Source organism: Phaseolus vulgaris, chromosome 8 (genome assembly GCF_000499845.2).
Source record: "Phaseolus vulgaris cultivar G19833 chromosome 8, P. vulgaris v2.0, whole genome shotgun sequence".
Taxonomy (NCBI): domain Eukaryota; kingdom Viridiplantae; phylum Streptophyta; class Magnoliopsida; order Fabales; family Fabaceae; genus Phaseolus; species Phaseolus vulgaris.
This window is the reverse complement of record NC_023752.2, coordinates 13570332-13586048: the sequence shown is the minus strand read 5'-3', so window position 1 is coordinate 13586048 and position 15717 is coordinate 13570332. Positions and strand designations below refer to the sequence as shown.

Here is a 15717-nt window from a genome sequence, read left to right as displayed (position 1 = left end):
ATGGGTAGGTGCCGCATGGAGGTGGAATTTAAGGTGGAGAAGGGATAGGTTTGAGTGGGAAATCCCGTTGGAAAATAACCTTGTCCAACATTTATCCCGAGTTAGCCTGCTAAGGGATCAAAAGGATGTCCTGACGTGGGGGTGTGATGGATCGGGGTCCTTCTCTGTGCATTCTGCATTTGAATGCCTAGCTAAACAGGTCAGAAGTCCGCACCAGGAAGTGTTTGAGTATCTGTGGAGAATCAAAGCTTTCCCCAATACAATAACCACAGCTTGGAGAGTCCTCCTAGGTAGAATCCCAACTAGAGTTGGTTTGAGGAGGAGAGGAGTGTTGTTAAACACAATCTTATGTGAGCTATGTCAAGCAAAGGAGGAATCGTGCCATCATATCTTCTTAGAATGTCCCTTCGCCCTGAAAGTATGGACGCTGTGTTTTAAATGGATTGACATCTCGTTTGTGCAGCACAATGTTCCTTTGATGCACTTTGAAAATTTCTGCTTGCCTCAATTGAGTAGTAAGCAAAATCTCTTGTGGAAAGGAGTTTGGGCATGTGTAGTGAGGAGTATTTGGGAGCATAGGAATGTTGTTGTGTTCAAACAAGGTGTTGTTGATGCGGAAGAGACTTTCTTGTTGGCTCAACTCAAATCATGGCAATGGTTAAAGCATAAAGGTCACCGCTGTAACTATTCTATGGCTGATTGGGTCCTAAATCCACTTATCTGTATCAAAAGCTTTAAGTAACGGGTTGCTGGAAAGGTTTTTCTTGAGGAGAGGCCTTAGGTGTTGCAGGAACAGAGGTAAAATAGAGGAGTTGTCATCAAGAGCAGAAGAGCGGCTTGGCAGAAAGCCTTCAAAGGGGTTGTCTGGTGCAAGAGGATCCCCGGTGTTGGGGCTGGAGAGAACGCAGGTTGCAGGTGTGCTAAAGGAGTAGGTGTTGCAGGTAATGGAAGGTGTTATGGTGAAGTGACTGTTCTGGCTCTTGATGGTGTTGAGGGAGTCTGGTAGGCTTTTGAACCAGCAGTAGAGAGGCCCTGTATGGACTGGTTTTCTAATAGGTTGGTCCAGCTAGTGGCAAGGAGGAGTAAATCTGTCCAGAATGGGGTGTAAGGTGAAGGGGGAAATTTTGATGTTGTTGGTTTTTTCTCCACCTGTAGTGTACAGTGCACCTGATTTCTCTTTAGAGGGGAGGCAGTTGGAAGGCAGCCACTGTGGTTCTTGTTTCCAGGGGGAAGGCCATAGTTTCCAATCTTGAATCTGCCTGCTCTTCTGAGCCGTGAAGGTGTTGTCTGGCCTTGAGTGGTACTGCTGTAGGTTGGTGTGGTAAGGGCTGATGGTGGAACATTTTATGTTGCTGCCAGGTCTGGTACTGTGGTTCGGTTGGCCTAGTGTATAATGGCATTGGGAGTATGCGCTGCTAGTGTTGTGAAGCAAAGCGTGAATTGAGCGAGGCACATCAATAATGACTCCTAATCTGCAGTAGCCTACTGGACAGCCTTGAGCATTGAGGTAGTTGACCTGGAGTGCGACCTGCAGTTGACCTGCAGTTGGTTTTGGTGCGTATAGTTTTCATAAGTGGAGTGTGAAGAGTGTTGTTGACCAACACATCTTGGCTTGGTCAGCTGCTGTTTTCACTCTACTCATTGGCATCGGTGGTGTTTCCTGGTATTTGGAATGGGAGAAATTGGCCCTCTGCTCCATCAATCTTTGAAGCCATTAGCCTTTTGGTCTTCTAGCATAATGGTTCTCAGCTGGAAATGGGTTTAGCTTTTAAAATTTATAGGAAGAGTATCTAGTTTAAGCAGGTTTGTGTGAGCCTATATGTGCTCCCTGGTGTTTGGTTTTATGTATACGGGTTGGGACACCGCTGAAGTGTCCCTCTTTTATTTATTAATTCTTTGCTGATCAAAAAAAAAATAGAACAAACAGTGTCTAACTTCTCTAAGTAATATTCAAAAGTATAATTCCTCTCAACTTTCTTTTTCTTCAAAAAAAAAATAAAAATTAACCTCCTCTAAACATCATCTTAACCTTTGATCTTAGCAAGGATTTCGTAAATACATCTTTTGGATTTTCTTCTAAGAATCCTAACCTCTTTAGACCCAATAATGTCACTTATGAAATACGGTTGATTATCTATTTGTTTCTTCTTCTCGTGGTAAATTTGATGATCATCTAAATGTTTAGGGTTTAGGAGTCACACAATCTTGTACAATACCAATTATTTAGATAAAGACATATGGTATTGGCGTTCCCTGCATAATCACCATTCACATACCAATTATTTAGATTCTAAAGTTGATAACTAAAATCTTTGTACTTAATTAAATACCAATTTAAAAATTATTTATCAATAATAAAAACTAATTTAGATACCAATAATTTTTTTAGTCTTTAAAATATTATCTAATTTAGTCAATACAGTAACTAATTATTTTTTATCTTTAAAATTAATTTCTATTTAATAATTTTCTAATAGTGTTGAAATTACCCTATGACCACCAATTGTGCTTTATACTTATTAACTTCATCAACTCACTCAATTTTGTCTTGAAAATCCATTTTACTCATTTTGCTTTAGATGCCATATCCATGAGCTCCCAAATTTTATTATTTTCTATTGAGCTTATTTCATTGTTCATACTCTTCAACCATTTCACAAATCAAGAAACAAAGTGGGATCATCACTCATAATTTCTTGTACCACGTAGACCTTTACTTCTTTTTCACTCAACTCATCACCACTCACAAATCCTTCCATCAAGTTAGTTTCCTCCTTTTTCTTCTTTCAACTTCATTTGCTTGTGAATTTTCTACTTCATTCTAGCATCATTACCCCGTCACATTATTCTCAACATCGTTATAAAGTTTCACGTCTTCCTTTAAACTATCACCATTACTCTTACTTTCATGCTCTCACTTACTTTCTTCACTATTGAAATGATCATCATTCAAAACTAATTTTGATTATTATACACAATTTAATAACTAAAAATGAGTGTGCGCGAGGTGAAGTTATTAGCTAATATTATTATACACAATTTAAGTGAAACTAACTATTTTGATTACTTATTAAAAATAGTAATTAAATTTACTTAATATTTTTATTTTTTATAATAAAGAGTTTTTTTTTTAATTTACCTTCATCGTATTTATTGGGAATAATATTTAATTTTTTAGTAAAGTTATATTTTGAAATAATATCATTAAATAGGGTTTAAGAAATTGAAATTTGTCTATATTTTTTATGACTCTTTTACGACAAGTGTATCATGTCAGAAGTAATAATTTGAACCTAAGAACGAATATCGAACCCATAAGGAATAATTATTTAAAATCCTAATAGTAGGATTCACTCGTTTGTAGCTTCAATGAATGAAAACATATAACAATATTCCATCTTGATTGACATTGATGCACATATAAAAATCATTCATATTGATTTCTTAGATACAAAATTATTAAGAGAGTCTCCTAAATATCGATTCCTCACATATTTATAAAAAATTCTTATCATTACAAACATGTTATAAAATAATTAACATTTCAAATTTATTCCTAGCATTCAAATATGTTAAGCATTATCATTTAGGTCAGATACTCATAAGTACTTTTCAGTCAAATCTAAGGATCATAATCATGAATAGTTTCAAGCTTTTGAGAATAAAATGATAATGACAATCATCAATCAATAACTGAATATTGTAAGTAAATATCACCTCAATACATAAGAGTTTGAACAAATTACTCCCAATCCCAAAGAAAAGAAGTAGCCACTCATATTGACCATTACAAGCATAGAAAACAAGAAAAGAAGATCCAAGGTGTTTCTCCGTGATGGCTGCTCCTCTAGGGTTTTCTTATCTCTCCATATCCTCTCAATGATGTTTAGGGTTAAGCCTCATGCCTTCTATTTAATCCAATTGGACTTGAATTAAGTGACATTTCGTTCAAGCGAAGTATTGCTTGCTTAAATGAGTTTCATGAGAAAAAATCAAACTTTGTATTTTCATTTTGTCTTTAACTTGGCTCATTCTCCTTTAGCGCGCTCTCTCTCTCTCTATATATATACACACACACACATATATATATATATATATATACACATATATACATATATATACATATATATAGGCATTCTTTGCTTCACAACATTAATTTTAGTATAATTGTTAATTTGAACCATGACTCATAGGTCAATCCCAACCCCAACTCACTCCTAAAATAAACCTTCTTATATTGGATCATTAAAATGAGTGAGTTGAAAAAGACTCAACCCTCAAAGCACATAAAGTGGGTTAAGGTTAGAGCCAAAATGAGTTTGACTCACCACCCGACTTCAATTATTGCATGATCCTTAAAATATTATGAATTTCAAATTTGATCTTTAAATATTTTACATTAATTATAAATTGGTCCTTAAATTAATTTTTGCTATTTTCAAAATTAATTGGATGGTTAAGGTCCAATTTAACTTGTTTGACTAGGCCAACCCAACCTAACTTGGGTTTGGCTTGACCCGTCATTGTCTGACATGGATTTAACCTTGGTCGGCCCTATCTCAATCTAAATTAACATGCCCGACATAAGCCCAACTCGAATCAACTTGAAGTGGGCTTGACTCTACTCTACTCGATGATTTGTGACTCACTTAGTCTAATGTGGCCCAACTCGACTAGGTCCAATTAAGGGTTGACTCTACTTGAGTAGTTGTGTATCCAACACGACTTGGCTCGATGTGGACCGGACTAGACTCGCCCTTATGTGTGCCCGACTCTACTTGGTCCAAGGTGGGCCAAACTTGACTAGCCAAGGTTGGCTCTAATTAACCTGATCTGAGGTGGGTTTGAGTCAACTCAACCCGAGGTGATCCTGAATCAACTCAACTCGAGGTGGCTAGACTCAACTTGAGCCGAGGTAGGCCTAAGTAAACTTAACCTAAGGTGGGTCTGACTCAACATGGTCTGAGATACGCTTAACTCGACTCAACCTGATTTGGAACCAATGGGACTCAGACCAAGGTGGGCACAAATAAACTTGACTCAAGGCGGCCCAACTATGACCGTTGAAGATGTTATCTATGTAAGATTCAATGACTTTAAGCCTAAAAATAAATTATCAAAGTCAACTAAATTTGTTGTCTCGTAAGAGCAACTCATCAAATGGTCAATCAATTGCACTACACGATAAATTAGTGCACTAGATGGTTAGACGAATACATAAGACAATTTGTCTAGTCCCTTAACAAAGAAAAGATGAGTGCACTTATGTTCTTATGTTTTGATCATAACAAAAAATGACTGAATGACTTAAATATTGAAACATTTGAGCAATGTTTCTATAGTGTTAGTATTCATAGATGGTCTAAACATTTATAACATATATTCATTAGATGGTGTGATAAGCTTCGTTTAGTGCATAACAAATCCATATTGAATGTGTTACTTGGTTTTAACCATGATTTGTATAGTTGCAGTATATAGTAGACCCTTCAAGCATTTATAATTGAATTCAGGATAGACAGTCTAACTAATTGTGGAACGAATAACAAGTTTTGATTATAATTGTTAAATGAAATCTTCTGAATTCATGTATTTATTAAAACATTGATAAAAAAAAGATTTGAAATAGTTTGTTCAAATAAATCTTGTGAATATCTTTTCTAATGAACTGCACATATCTCTCAATCTACTTTAAATAGAAACAAATTGAATAAATTGAAAAGAGATAGCTTTGAAGAATGTTACCCCGCACGTTATGTCTCGTTCGGGGTATCGAAAACTTGAACAAGCACTGATGGTGGAAAATGATCAATCTAAACAGGGGACGTTGTCTGAGAATGTGGAAACAGGGGTCACTTCTCCTCCATCACCACCTTTTCGCCATGTAAAATGGAAGAGGGTCGAATTAAAAATTCGGGTGCACCAAGTTCTGAGCAATCCAGGGTTATCATCGAAAAAATTGTAAGCTATTTTTGTTATTTTCATTTATTTTAAAGCATTGATTATATTAATTCTTTAAAATATGATTTTTGTGTACTCTTGCAGGATTCCTTGGAATCCGACGGTAAATTTGTTGTTGAAGGTCGTCACGATATCCTGGTTGAAGCAATTGGACGACCTAAGCACTGTGGTCGTGTTCGTGCAGCTGGACAAGGGGTCAAAATTAAACTATATTTTGTTGTTTCAGAACGATAGTCATCCTCCTCCTCCAAAGAGAACGAAACTCAAATGAAGACTAATATACATGAAGAATTAATGGAGGAGATTAGAAAGGAGACCGATTTGATGTGGCTAGAGATGAAAAAGGAGAATGATCGAATGCGACAAGAGTTTCTATCGCAACAACTTTGTGCTGAGCCGATTGAACCCCTTGTTAGTCCCACTCCCAAGAGCACAAAGGGGAGTTGTGCGGCTCCTCCAACATCAGGGGATGATATCAATGGGCAGACGAAGGATTGTGAGCTACTGGTAGTGAACGGCAAACTTCCTCGGGTGGTGGCCCTTGAAAAAGTCTATCAAGACGCCACCACCTTACTTAACGTTCCTCTCTCCCCTGATGTGGCGAAGGTAACAGTTGAAAAAGTACGATTTCCTGATGCTCGTGTTCCACTACCTTCAGATGAGGTAACCACTGTGGTCGATGCATTTCAGACATTCGTTGCTTGGCCCAGAGACCTCATTCAATTTATGCCCGAACCTCATGTAATAATTTCAATTCATTATATTATTTTTTATCTATATTTATATATTACATATAATTTAATACAAATGTTCTATATGTTGTATAAACCTTTTCGACCACCAAGTCGGAAGAAGAAGCGTGAGGTTCCAATTGACAATCCTATAACTTCATTAGGTCTCATTGCTAGTCAGATTGGTAATGAATCTTTTCCAGTTCCGTGGGATGATACCTTTTTTCAAATAAACACTGAATTGCCACAAATGATGTACAACACAGATTTATCAGAATTTATATTTGGGAATCAGGAGCTCAATATAAGTATAATTCAATTTTTTATGATGTAAGTATCTTTACCTATTATTCAATTTACTTTATGTTAAATTATTACTGATTATGCTTTAACTAATAACTTGTAGGTTTTTGCATGGAGTCCGTCTCACTGAGGGGAAGAAAAATGTGTATGGATTCTTAGATCCTGCATATACTAATCCTGTTGGATCAAAGTCCACTGAGACTCAAACATACATCACTAACACCCTGGAAAAAGAGGGAAAACAAATTTATTTATGCCCTTATACTAATGAGTAAGTTTAATTATATGTCATCAATTATTACTATTTCATGTTTTAAATATTTACTAACTCTTTTATGGATGATATAGGCATCATTGGCAGTTGCTTGTCTTATCAATGGTTGATAAGACTGCTGTGTGGTTTTGTTCCCTACACAAGAAGATTCCCACAAAATTTAAGGATATCATTGATACGTAAGTACACTATAAACTTAACTTTGTATTTTACTAATTAACCATCTACTAACAACGTTTTTTGTATTAACCAGTTCATGTCGTGGATATAACATCCTAAAAGGTCGATCCAGTTCAAATAATTTGAACTACATAAGAATAAAGGTTTGTAATTTTTTTTCTTTCTCTATTATCATTGTTTATCAATATACTAACATATTACTTTTTATTGAATTATAGTGTAATAAACAACCAGGAAGCTTTGAGTGTGGCTATTACAATGGATGATTACCATTATAAGACTAGGTGTTAAAACTGGTTGGAAAGAGGTAATAACATGATATGTTAAATCATTTTTATAATTCTTGAACATATATATATATATATATATATATCTAAAAACTAATTTATGTCAACTATATTTTGCAATGCAGTTATTCACGGACGAAACACCAATGAATTCGGAAGGCATTTCATATGTCAGAGATTCTTGGTCCACCTATTTCATAAATTTTTATAACTCTACCATAGTTAATCAATAGTGTAGGTTTTATTATGTTTGATTACTTGTAAATGTACATTTTGATTCTCTCAATTTATCTCTATATTTTTGTATTTGTCTGGCTGGGTTTGATCATTATGCAGGTTAATTTATATCGTTTAGGGACAATACAAATTGCACTTTAAAAAAAACACTATTTACAAATGCGGTTATTTACCAAAGCCGCATTTGTAAATCTTTTGATTTACAAATGCGGCTTTGGTAAATAACCGCATTTGTAAATGTGATTTACGAATGCGGCTATTACCAAAGCCGCATTCGTAAATCTTAAACCCCTTAAACTCTCAACTCATTCAGAAGAATATACAAATGCGGCTATTTGAAATATCCGCATTCGTAAATCGCATTTACAAATGCGGCTCTATAGCTGCATTTGTATCTCTCTGATTTACGAATGCGTGTTGATCAAATGCAGCTCTATGGCCGCATTTGTAAATGTAAAATAGCCGCATTTGATTAGCATTTCTGCGCTAGTGGTACCTTGTTTTCTTATTACACATTATCTAGAATGAAATTATTTTTTTATTATATTTTGATTTGTTTTTACTAATACATATTAAAAATACTTTCCAATTAGTTTCTTAAATAGATTCAAAACAAAAAAAATTGGAAGATTACAAATTAATTTTTTTATTTTAAGTGTCTAGCACGAAAAAGATGAAGATATGGAGATACTAGTGTCCAAGTGCAGATATAAGGAGATTGAAGTGGAGAACAAAATAATGCAAGCCAAAAAAAAATATATATATTGTAACCTAAATTTTGATGACAAAATTGTTATTCCCACCAATCTCCCTACGCTTAGTAAAGGTGACACCTTATGACCGAAACATTCTTCGCCTAATAGGCGACTACACTCATTGTCATTGTCTAATGGATGACTCATCCTTTTCTAGCACTTAAACCTTAGATTACTCCACACTATCATTTATAAATAATTTTAAAAATAAGTTAATTAAAATAATTTTTAATATTTTTTTAAAATATATATATATAGTCATATTTTATATTTTAAAAGTTATGAGTGTTCCATGGAAAAGTCACTTCTACATTAGTACATTTTAAAATCATGAAAAATTGCGATCCTTCCTTTAATTTTTTATTCATTTTGTCCATAGTCATTATCATAAATATGTATATATATAAACATGACACTGAACTCATTATACAACAGAATAAAGCCAGAATTTAAACCACAGAAAAGTTGGCTTGATTGATATACCAATCTCATTTAGGTAGGCATGCACTTAGCAAATATGTAAGATTGGCCTATTTGAGCAATTTCCCCCAATTTCCAAGTCAGTCACAACAGAAGAAATTATATTTTGATACATGTTGAGCTGATAATATTTCTATAGCAAAGGGAAAGGTATGTGAAAGTTCATTCATAATTCTGAGTGACATTGCGACAACTTGAAGAAAAGCTTCTATTACAATTACAAATATAATTTCCTAAAAGTTGTCTTAGTGACACAACACGGCTTAACAACCATTTTCCTCAAAAATATCATCTATCAAGTGGCTGAGACCATTTGTGAGGGCTGAATTTGAGGTTAAGGAGGCCATCAATATGCCATGACCCTGCAGTTGTTCCATGGCAGCATTGTAGGATGAATAACAAACATAATATTACAGAAAAATCAGACTAGCATGAACACAAAAGCAAGACAAAGCAGTAAATTAGCAATAGTTTTGAAGTTTCTTACCTCCCGAACGCCAATGGTGACTTCTTTTACAATCACGTTATTATGAGGTATCTCTAAACGATCGACCATAGAATCACCTGGATCCCGAGACGTTGGTGCCAAAAACAAGTCATCAGTAACAATCGTCGCTGGAAAGTTGCGACGAGTTTTTAATAGTCCTGCAGATGGTGACTTTGGGTCTACTAACTTCATCTGCTGATAATTTTTATCATCATCATCATCCCTATCTTCATGATCCTCAATCAACTGGAATTGCAAATGCGAAATATTTTCAGTACCAGGATCACAGTAATAATATGGCGAAGCCTGTTCAGAAATTGGTAACATCTTCTTGCATATGCTTGTTTGGAACAGTGGGGCAACCTCAGGATCAACAAGTTTGTATTTATCTTTCCTTGATATAAAATATTTGTTTTCATTTAGACTATTTAAGGATCTGTACAAAACATCGACGCTCCCCAAAGAAGAATGTCCTCTAAGCATACGCACTACTCCTCCCAAAGGTAAAGTGAGAAAACTCCAAAGGAAGTCGACAAAATCTTTTTGCCCTTCAGCATACAATATCTTCCTACTTGATTTTATCAACACTATCTTCACTTTCATTTGGAATGTACTAGTGTGTGCAATTTCAGGAAGAGAAAAAGTTGAGATCGTCTGGAGTGGTGTATGCATATAGAAGAAATCCGTCAGACATGTCTTGGACAATAAAAGGCTCTTAAGTAGATCAATTACCTGTACAAGGAAAAGCGAATAACATAATATAGGGAGGAAGTTGATAAAAAAAGAAAATTTTACAGCTAGTACATGTCTAGAGAAAGTACTAGTAATAAACAACCAACAGCTAATTGATGCAAAACAGAAAATGAAAAGTAACCTGCATCCTGTTGACTTTCACAGAAAATAGCTCTAACGAAATCCCTGAGAATTTATCGGAGAAACTCTCCAAGACAATCGCTAAGGATTCAAGGTCTTCATAGAATGTGTTTGCAACGATTTGCAGATGATCTGAGATGATAAAAGTAATACCACCATAAAAAAATCCTTCGTAGGCTTCTTTACTTTTAAATAAAACTGAATGGTCCATAATCTTTCCGCATTGGCATTTCTGATCTGTAAAGGTACTCAACATGTTCATTCCACAATCATGGAAATCCGGACAGACAAAGCAGCTTGTGGGATCAGTGTCATCAATGTTAAGTTTAAGACTCCTGCAACGATGTTCTGATGAGTTCCTTGGCCTCAGTAGCATTTCTTTGCATGTGTCTGACCACAAATACTGTTTGTTACTAGTTACACTTTTCAAGAGTGAGTCTAGACAACCAACTTGAACTGGACCCCGATGTGACTTCTCCTGCACAAGCCTGGCGATGGTTCCTAAAGGCATAGTTAAGAAGCTACAAAGAACATCCATAAATTCCTTATTTGCCCCTGCACATATGACTTCGTTGGCCTTTGTGTTCACCAGAAGTAGCAATGGAACTTCGTCTGACATGGTACCAACTAGCAAAAAAAGAAGCATAGTTCAAGAACAAGAAAAAATAAAAGTGAGAAAGATAAGGTTCATTCTTAGTTCTTTAATTAGAGTTCAACGACATGCCATACACATATAAGTAATTGGTATTGTGCCAAAACTGGTTCTTAATATCAAATAACATTTTCATACGTCAGAAAACAACAGGAAAATACCGGAAATATGATCAAGAAACCAAACACCGCATACCAAGAAGCTTTCTTGGTTTCAAGAGAATGCAAGTTCGTTCGGGCTAGGGTGGAAAAAAAAATGCTGAGAGCGCTGTTTCTTTCCTTGATATCTTCCCCAACTTCGTTCAAGGATAGGGAGAAAGCCAGAACTTGAGGACGTGGGACAATAATTTGTTAAATGAAATGTCTCGTATATAAATATTGAAATTCGATTAAATTTGGTAATCACGCTTTTTCAATAAAAAAAAAAATAGTTGTTATTTACTGTTTACGTAAAAAATTACATTATTATTCAATCAGTGTTCATACTTAATGTGTTTTAAATTAATTATTATAAAAAGTCAATCAACTTTCACATACATGTTATAGTTAAAAGAAAAAGTATTCAGATTGTAAGCGCAATTCTTTATTATTAAATAAATGAAATAATAGGTTGTAGGAGTATATAAAATTGTTCTTTTGACATCAAACACCGAGCAAGATGAAAGACTATAAATTATCAACTTGAACATGAGAAATTTTCTAATGATTAAGTATGCTTCAAAATAGAAAGGTAAACACAGAACGCTCTGGCAGATCATTTCTGTTCATCTAAGTATAACAGACAAAAAATGTAATATTAACCGAAAGGAATATAGAAAAAAAATAGACGATAAAGCAAGATTTTAAGAAATGCAACAAAATAATTCTTTTCAACATTTCTTACTGAAAGCGATATTCTCACAGTGGAAAACCGTGAGACTAATCCCTTAGAAAGTAGAGTATCAATTAAAGTTCAACTCCTCATAAGTTCTGCTGTATTCACATAAACAACAAAATCATATTATCGATACCATTTCTGCTCCATAAGTTCAGGTAACAACAATAAGTGGCTGAGACCATTAGTTAGGGCCGATCTTGAGGTTAAAGATGCTTTCAATATGCCAAGACCCTGCACCAAGGAAACATTGTAAAATGAGTAACTGCTACATATATAATCTATTAAAAATCAGTATAGCTGTCTCTAGCTGATAACAAAGGCATAATAAAACAGGGAAGCTAAAATTTTAAACTGCATCTTACCTCCTTGATGCCAATGGTGACAACCTTTTCCTCAACATCATTAAGACGTGTCTTTAAACGGTTGAGTAAATCTACAGCTGAAGTGGGTGACATTCGTTCTATAACCAAGTCATCCGTAGCCATAAACATTGCTGGACCCTTGAAATAACCTTTAATTCCACCAGATGACTTGAGTGGTACTAATTTAAGGACTCTAGAAGTTCCAGTATTGATATCAGAACTCTCGTCTCGATTAGCTATATAGAAATGATTTCGGTCACGATCACATTTATATTGTGTGTCCTGTTCATTAATTGGAAACATCTGCATGCTTAATTTATACTGTGGGGCAAGGACAGGATCAATAAGCCTGTTCTTCACTTCCTTTGCTGTCAAATATTTGTTTTCATTTATACCAATAATGCTATTGTACAATCCATCAATGCTGCCTATAGAAGAATATCCTTCCAACATCCGAACAACTCCTCCCAAGGGGAAAGTTAGAAAACTAAAAAGGAAGTCTACAAATTCTTCATCCCCTTGAGCAAACATTACCTTGCCATCTGATTTTCTCATAACTACTTTCACTTTGATTTGGGTTGCAGTCATAGTACTACTGTTTTCAACCATAGAAGGATAAAAACTTGAGTTATTGAGCAATGGTTTCTGTACTAAGAACAAATCTGTCAAAGTTGACTTTGACAATAATGAACATTTTAGCAGATCCAGTACCTGTAAAAGGGACAATCAATCACTTTGTAGCGAGGAATTAAGTAATAAATGAATTGAAAAAGAAAAATTGGCAAAATGTTACGTGTACAGGGCTAGTAATAATAAGGAATCAACCAGCTTTCAGTTAATGGAGAAATGGCAATGACAAATAACCTTGCTCTTCGTGACATTCACAGACATCTCCTGTACTGAACTCAAGCTTTTCACTCCAAATTTCTGCAAGACACCAAAGCTTGTATCCACTGCATTCGGAATGACAACCAGATCGTCCGTGACAATAAAAGTAGCAACCTCATTCACAAATCCATTGTAGACTTTGCCACTTTTGACAGAAACTAAACGGGCCAAAAGATTCCCACAATTGCATCTTTCATTTTTGAAAGTGCTCAAAAGGTCCTTACGGCATGTAGGGAAATTCATACAGAGGAAGTGCTTCAAGGGCTCAGTATCATCAATGTTAAGTTTTATACTCCTACAGTATTCTTCCGATGAGTTTCCAGGTTGCAACAGCTTTTCTTTGTGTGTCACTGTCAACAGACTGTCGTGAAGATTTGTCACACTTCCATACAATGAGCTTAAACAACGAACTCCAACCTGTCCCATATCTGACTTCTGCACCAGTCTGGCGATAGTTCCTAAAGGCATTGTTAAAAAGCTAAATAGAACATCCACAAAGTCCTTCCCTGCTTCTGCAAGTATGACTTTGTTGGTCTCTTTGTTTACCAGAAGTTTCAAAGAAACTTGCTCGTCTACTTGAGTGGCAGACATAGTTTTAAGAATTACCAAACAAGAAGCAAAATTGGAAATTTTAGAAACCTGAAACAAAGTTCTTATATTGTCAACCCTGATTGATGTTTTGAGTATAACTATACAAGTATGAAAAAGTGAGATGCAATTAAATTTGTATAAATAATTGTATGCAAACCAGCCACTAGTACATAAGAAATTAATAAATAATTTTTTTTATTGAAATCACTATAATGACTATTGTTAGTTGTTACACAACCGGAAATGGCGTCCATGTGATTATCCCAACATAACTTCATTTCCAAATAGTAAAGATGGCCAAGAAATTGATCAGGCCAATTGCCACTGGCTAGCGCCTTAAATGGCGTCCACGTGATTATCCCAACACTACAAGAATTTCTCCTATAACCTGCGAATTTTGTATAAAGATCTCTTTTGAATTTTTAAAACACCAAATGATGGGAGGAAATGTCCATCAAAGAGTTCTACAATTCAAAAGAAGTAAGAAGAATGGAGGAAAAAGCCGTGCATATCTTTCTAACCACTTACCCAAGCATGGTTTGTATGCACCTGCTGGAATATGAATAAAATATTCAGATTAAACTAGAATATCTTCCTAACAAAAGCTTAAAGGGAACTTAAAGATCTTAAACGGGAATATCTTTCTAACTATTGACATAAAAGGTCAATACATGTCTTAATGGCTAAATGGACAACAGTTATCTAATGAACTCACCATCACAAATAAATCCCCTTTTCAGATTCAGATTAAATAGTTTTTACAGCTTGAAGCTTTTGTGATTCGCAGAAAATGAACTCACCTTCAGAACAATTTCAATGAACTGCAAAATTATTGTAATTTGGTCCCTAGAGTAAATACATGGCAGCTTCAAAAGGACAAAAAATGATAATTTGTGAGTTTTAAAAAAAACCTAACGACTCAATTCTAAAAAATTTATAAGTGGTCAAGAAGCCAATCACAAATTCTTTTAGCTTGTGGACCAAACCAAAGAATTTCACATAGTAGCTCAGAGAATTATTTACTAAGTTAATCTAAATAAGAAATACATCATAAGAATGAAGGTAGCTAGTTTTGAAGCACTGATAGTGACAATCAGCGATTACAAAATATTCTTCAGACTTTCTCATTAGTGTGAGGCAGACGAACTCGGATGCTACTAAAACTAATTAATTACTCAGATGAAAAGTATTAACACAAATAAGTTAGCAATTTAGCAATAGTATAGCTATTAATGCAAAAATTTCCAATCCCTCAATCAGCGAAAGACAATCAGCAACACCGATTTAGCGGTGAACACAGTTAAACATGAGAACAAGAAAGAAGACTAATAGATACTGATTTGAAAGCACTCACACCGACGTCGAAATGAGTGAAGCGATGATCGTGGAAATGAGAATTTGCGAGGATCAAAATGAGTTGAGCGAAGGAGCAAACAAGAAAAAGCAACCATACGAAGACCAAGAAAAACTCACGATTGGAGGAGAATGACTTATTTTGTCTGTGACTTCGACTCAAAGTCTTTCTTAATTGGAATTTATAAAAATACGTACTCTTAACCATTTTAAACATGTTTGATATGTTCTTTTTTTCAACACACAGTATTTTGTTTTGTGATACTAAAGAAAAAAATATTTGTTTTAAATGATATTAACACAGTCTTTTCTTTATTTTATTTTTGACCTAATATGAGTAAATTAAATTACCAACATTTTTCATTCTAAATATTTATTTTAAATTGTATTTATTCTTTTATATCAAAACTGGGTTTTTGGGTTTTTG

The 15717-nt window shown here is 34.7% G+C and overlaps 1 protein-coding gene across 1 annotated transcript; it reads right to left on the bottom strand.

The window, feature by feature from the left end:
• Positions 1-9450: 9450 nt before the first annotated feature.
• LOC137824614 (uncharacterized) lies at positions 9451-15461 on the bottom strand. Its single transcript, XM_068630281.1, has 7 exons — positions 15292-15461; positions 13323-13985; positions 12459-13169; positions 12230-12327; positions 10570-11215; positions 9696-10427; positions 9451-9570 (listed from the first exon to the last, which is right to left on the bottom strand). Exons 2-7 carry the CDS (start codon positions 13935-13937, stop codon positions 9472-9474), a joined length of 2901 nt encoding a protein of 966 aa, XP_068486382.1. The 5' UTR covers positions 13938-13985; positions 15292-15461; the 3' UTR covers positions 9451-9471.
• Between the last annotated feature and the right edge of the window lie 256 nt (positions 15462-15717).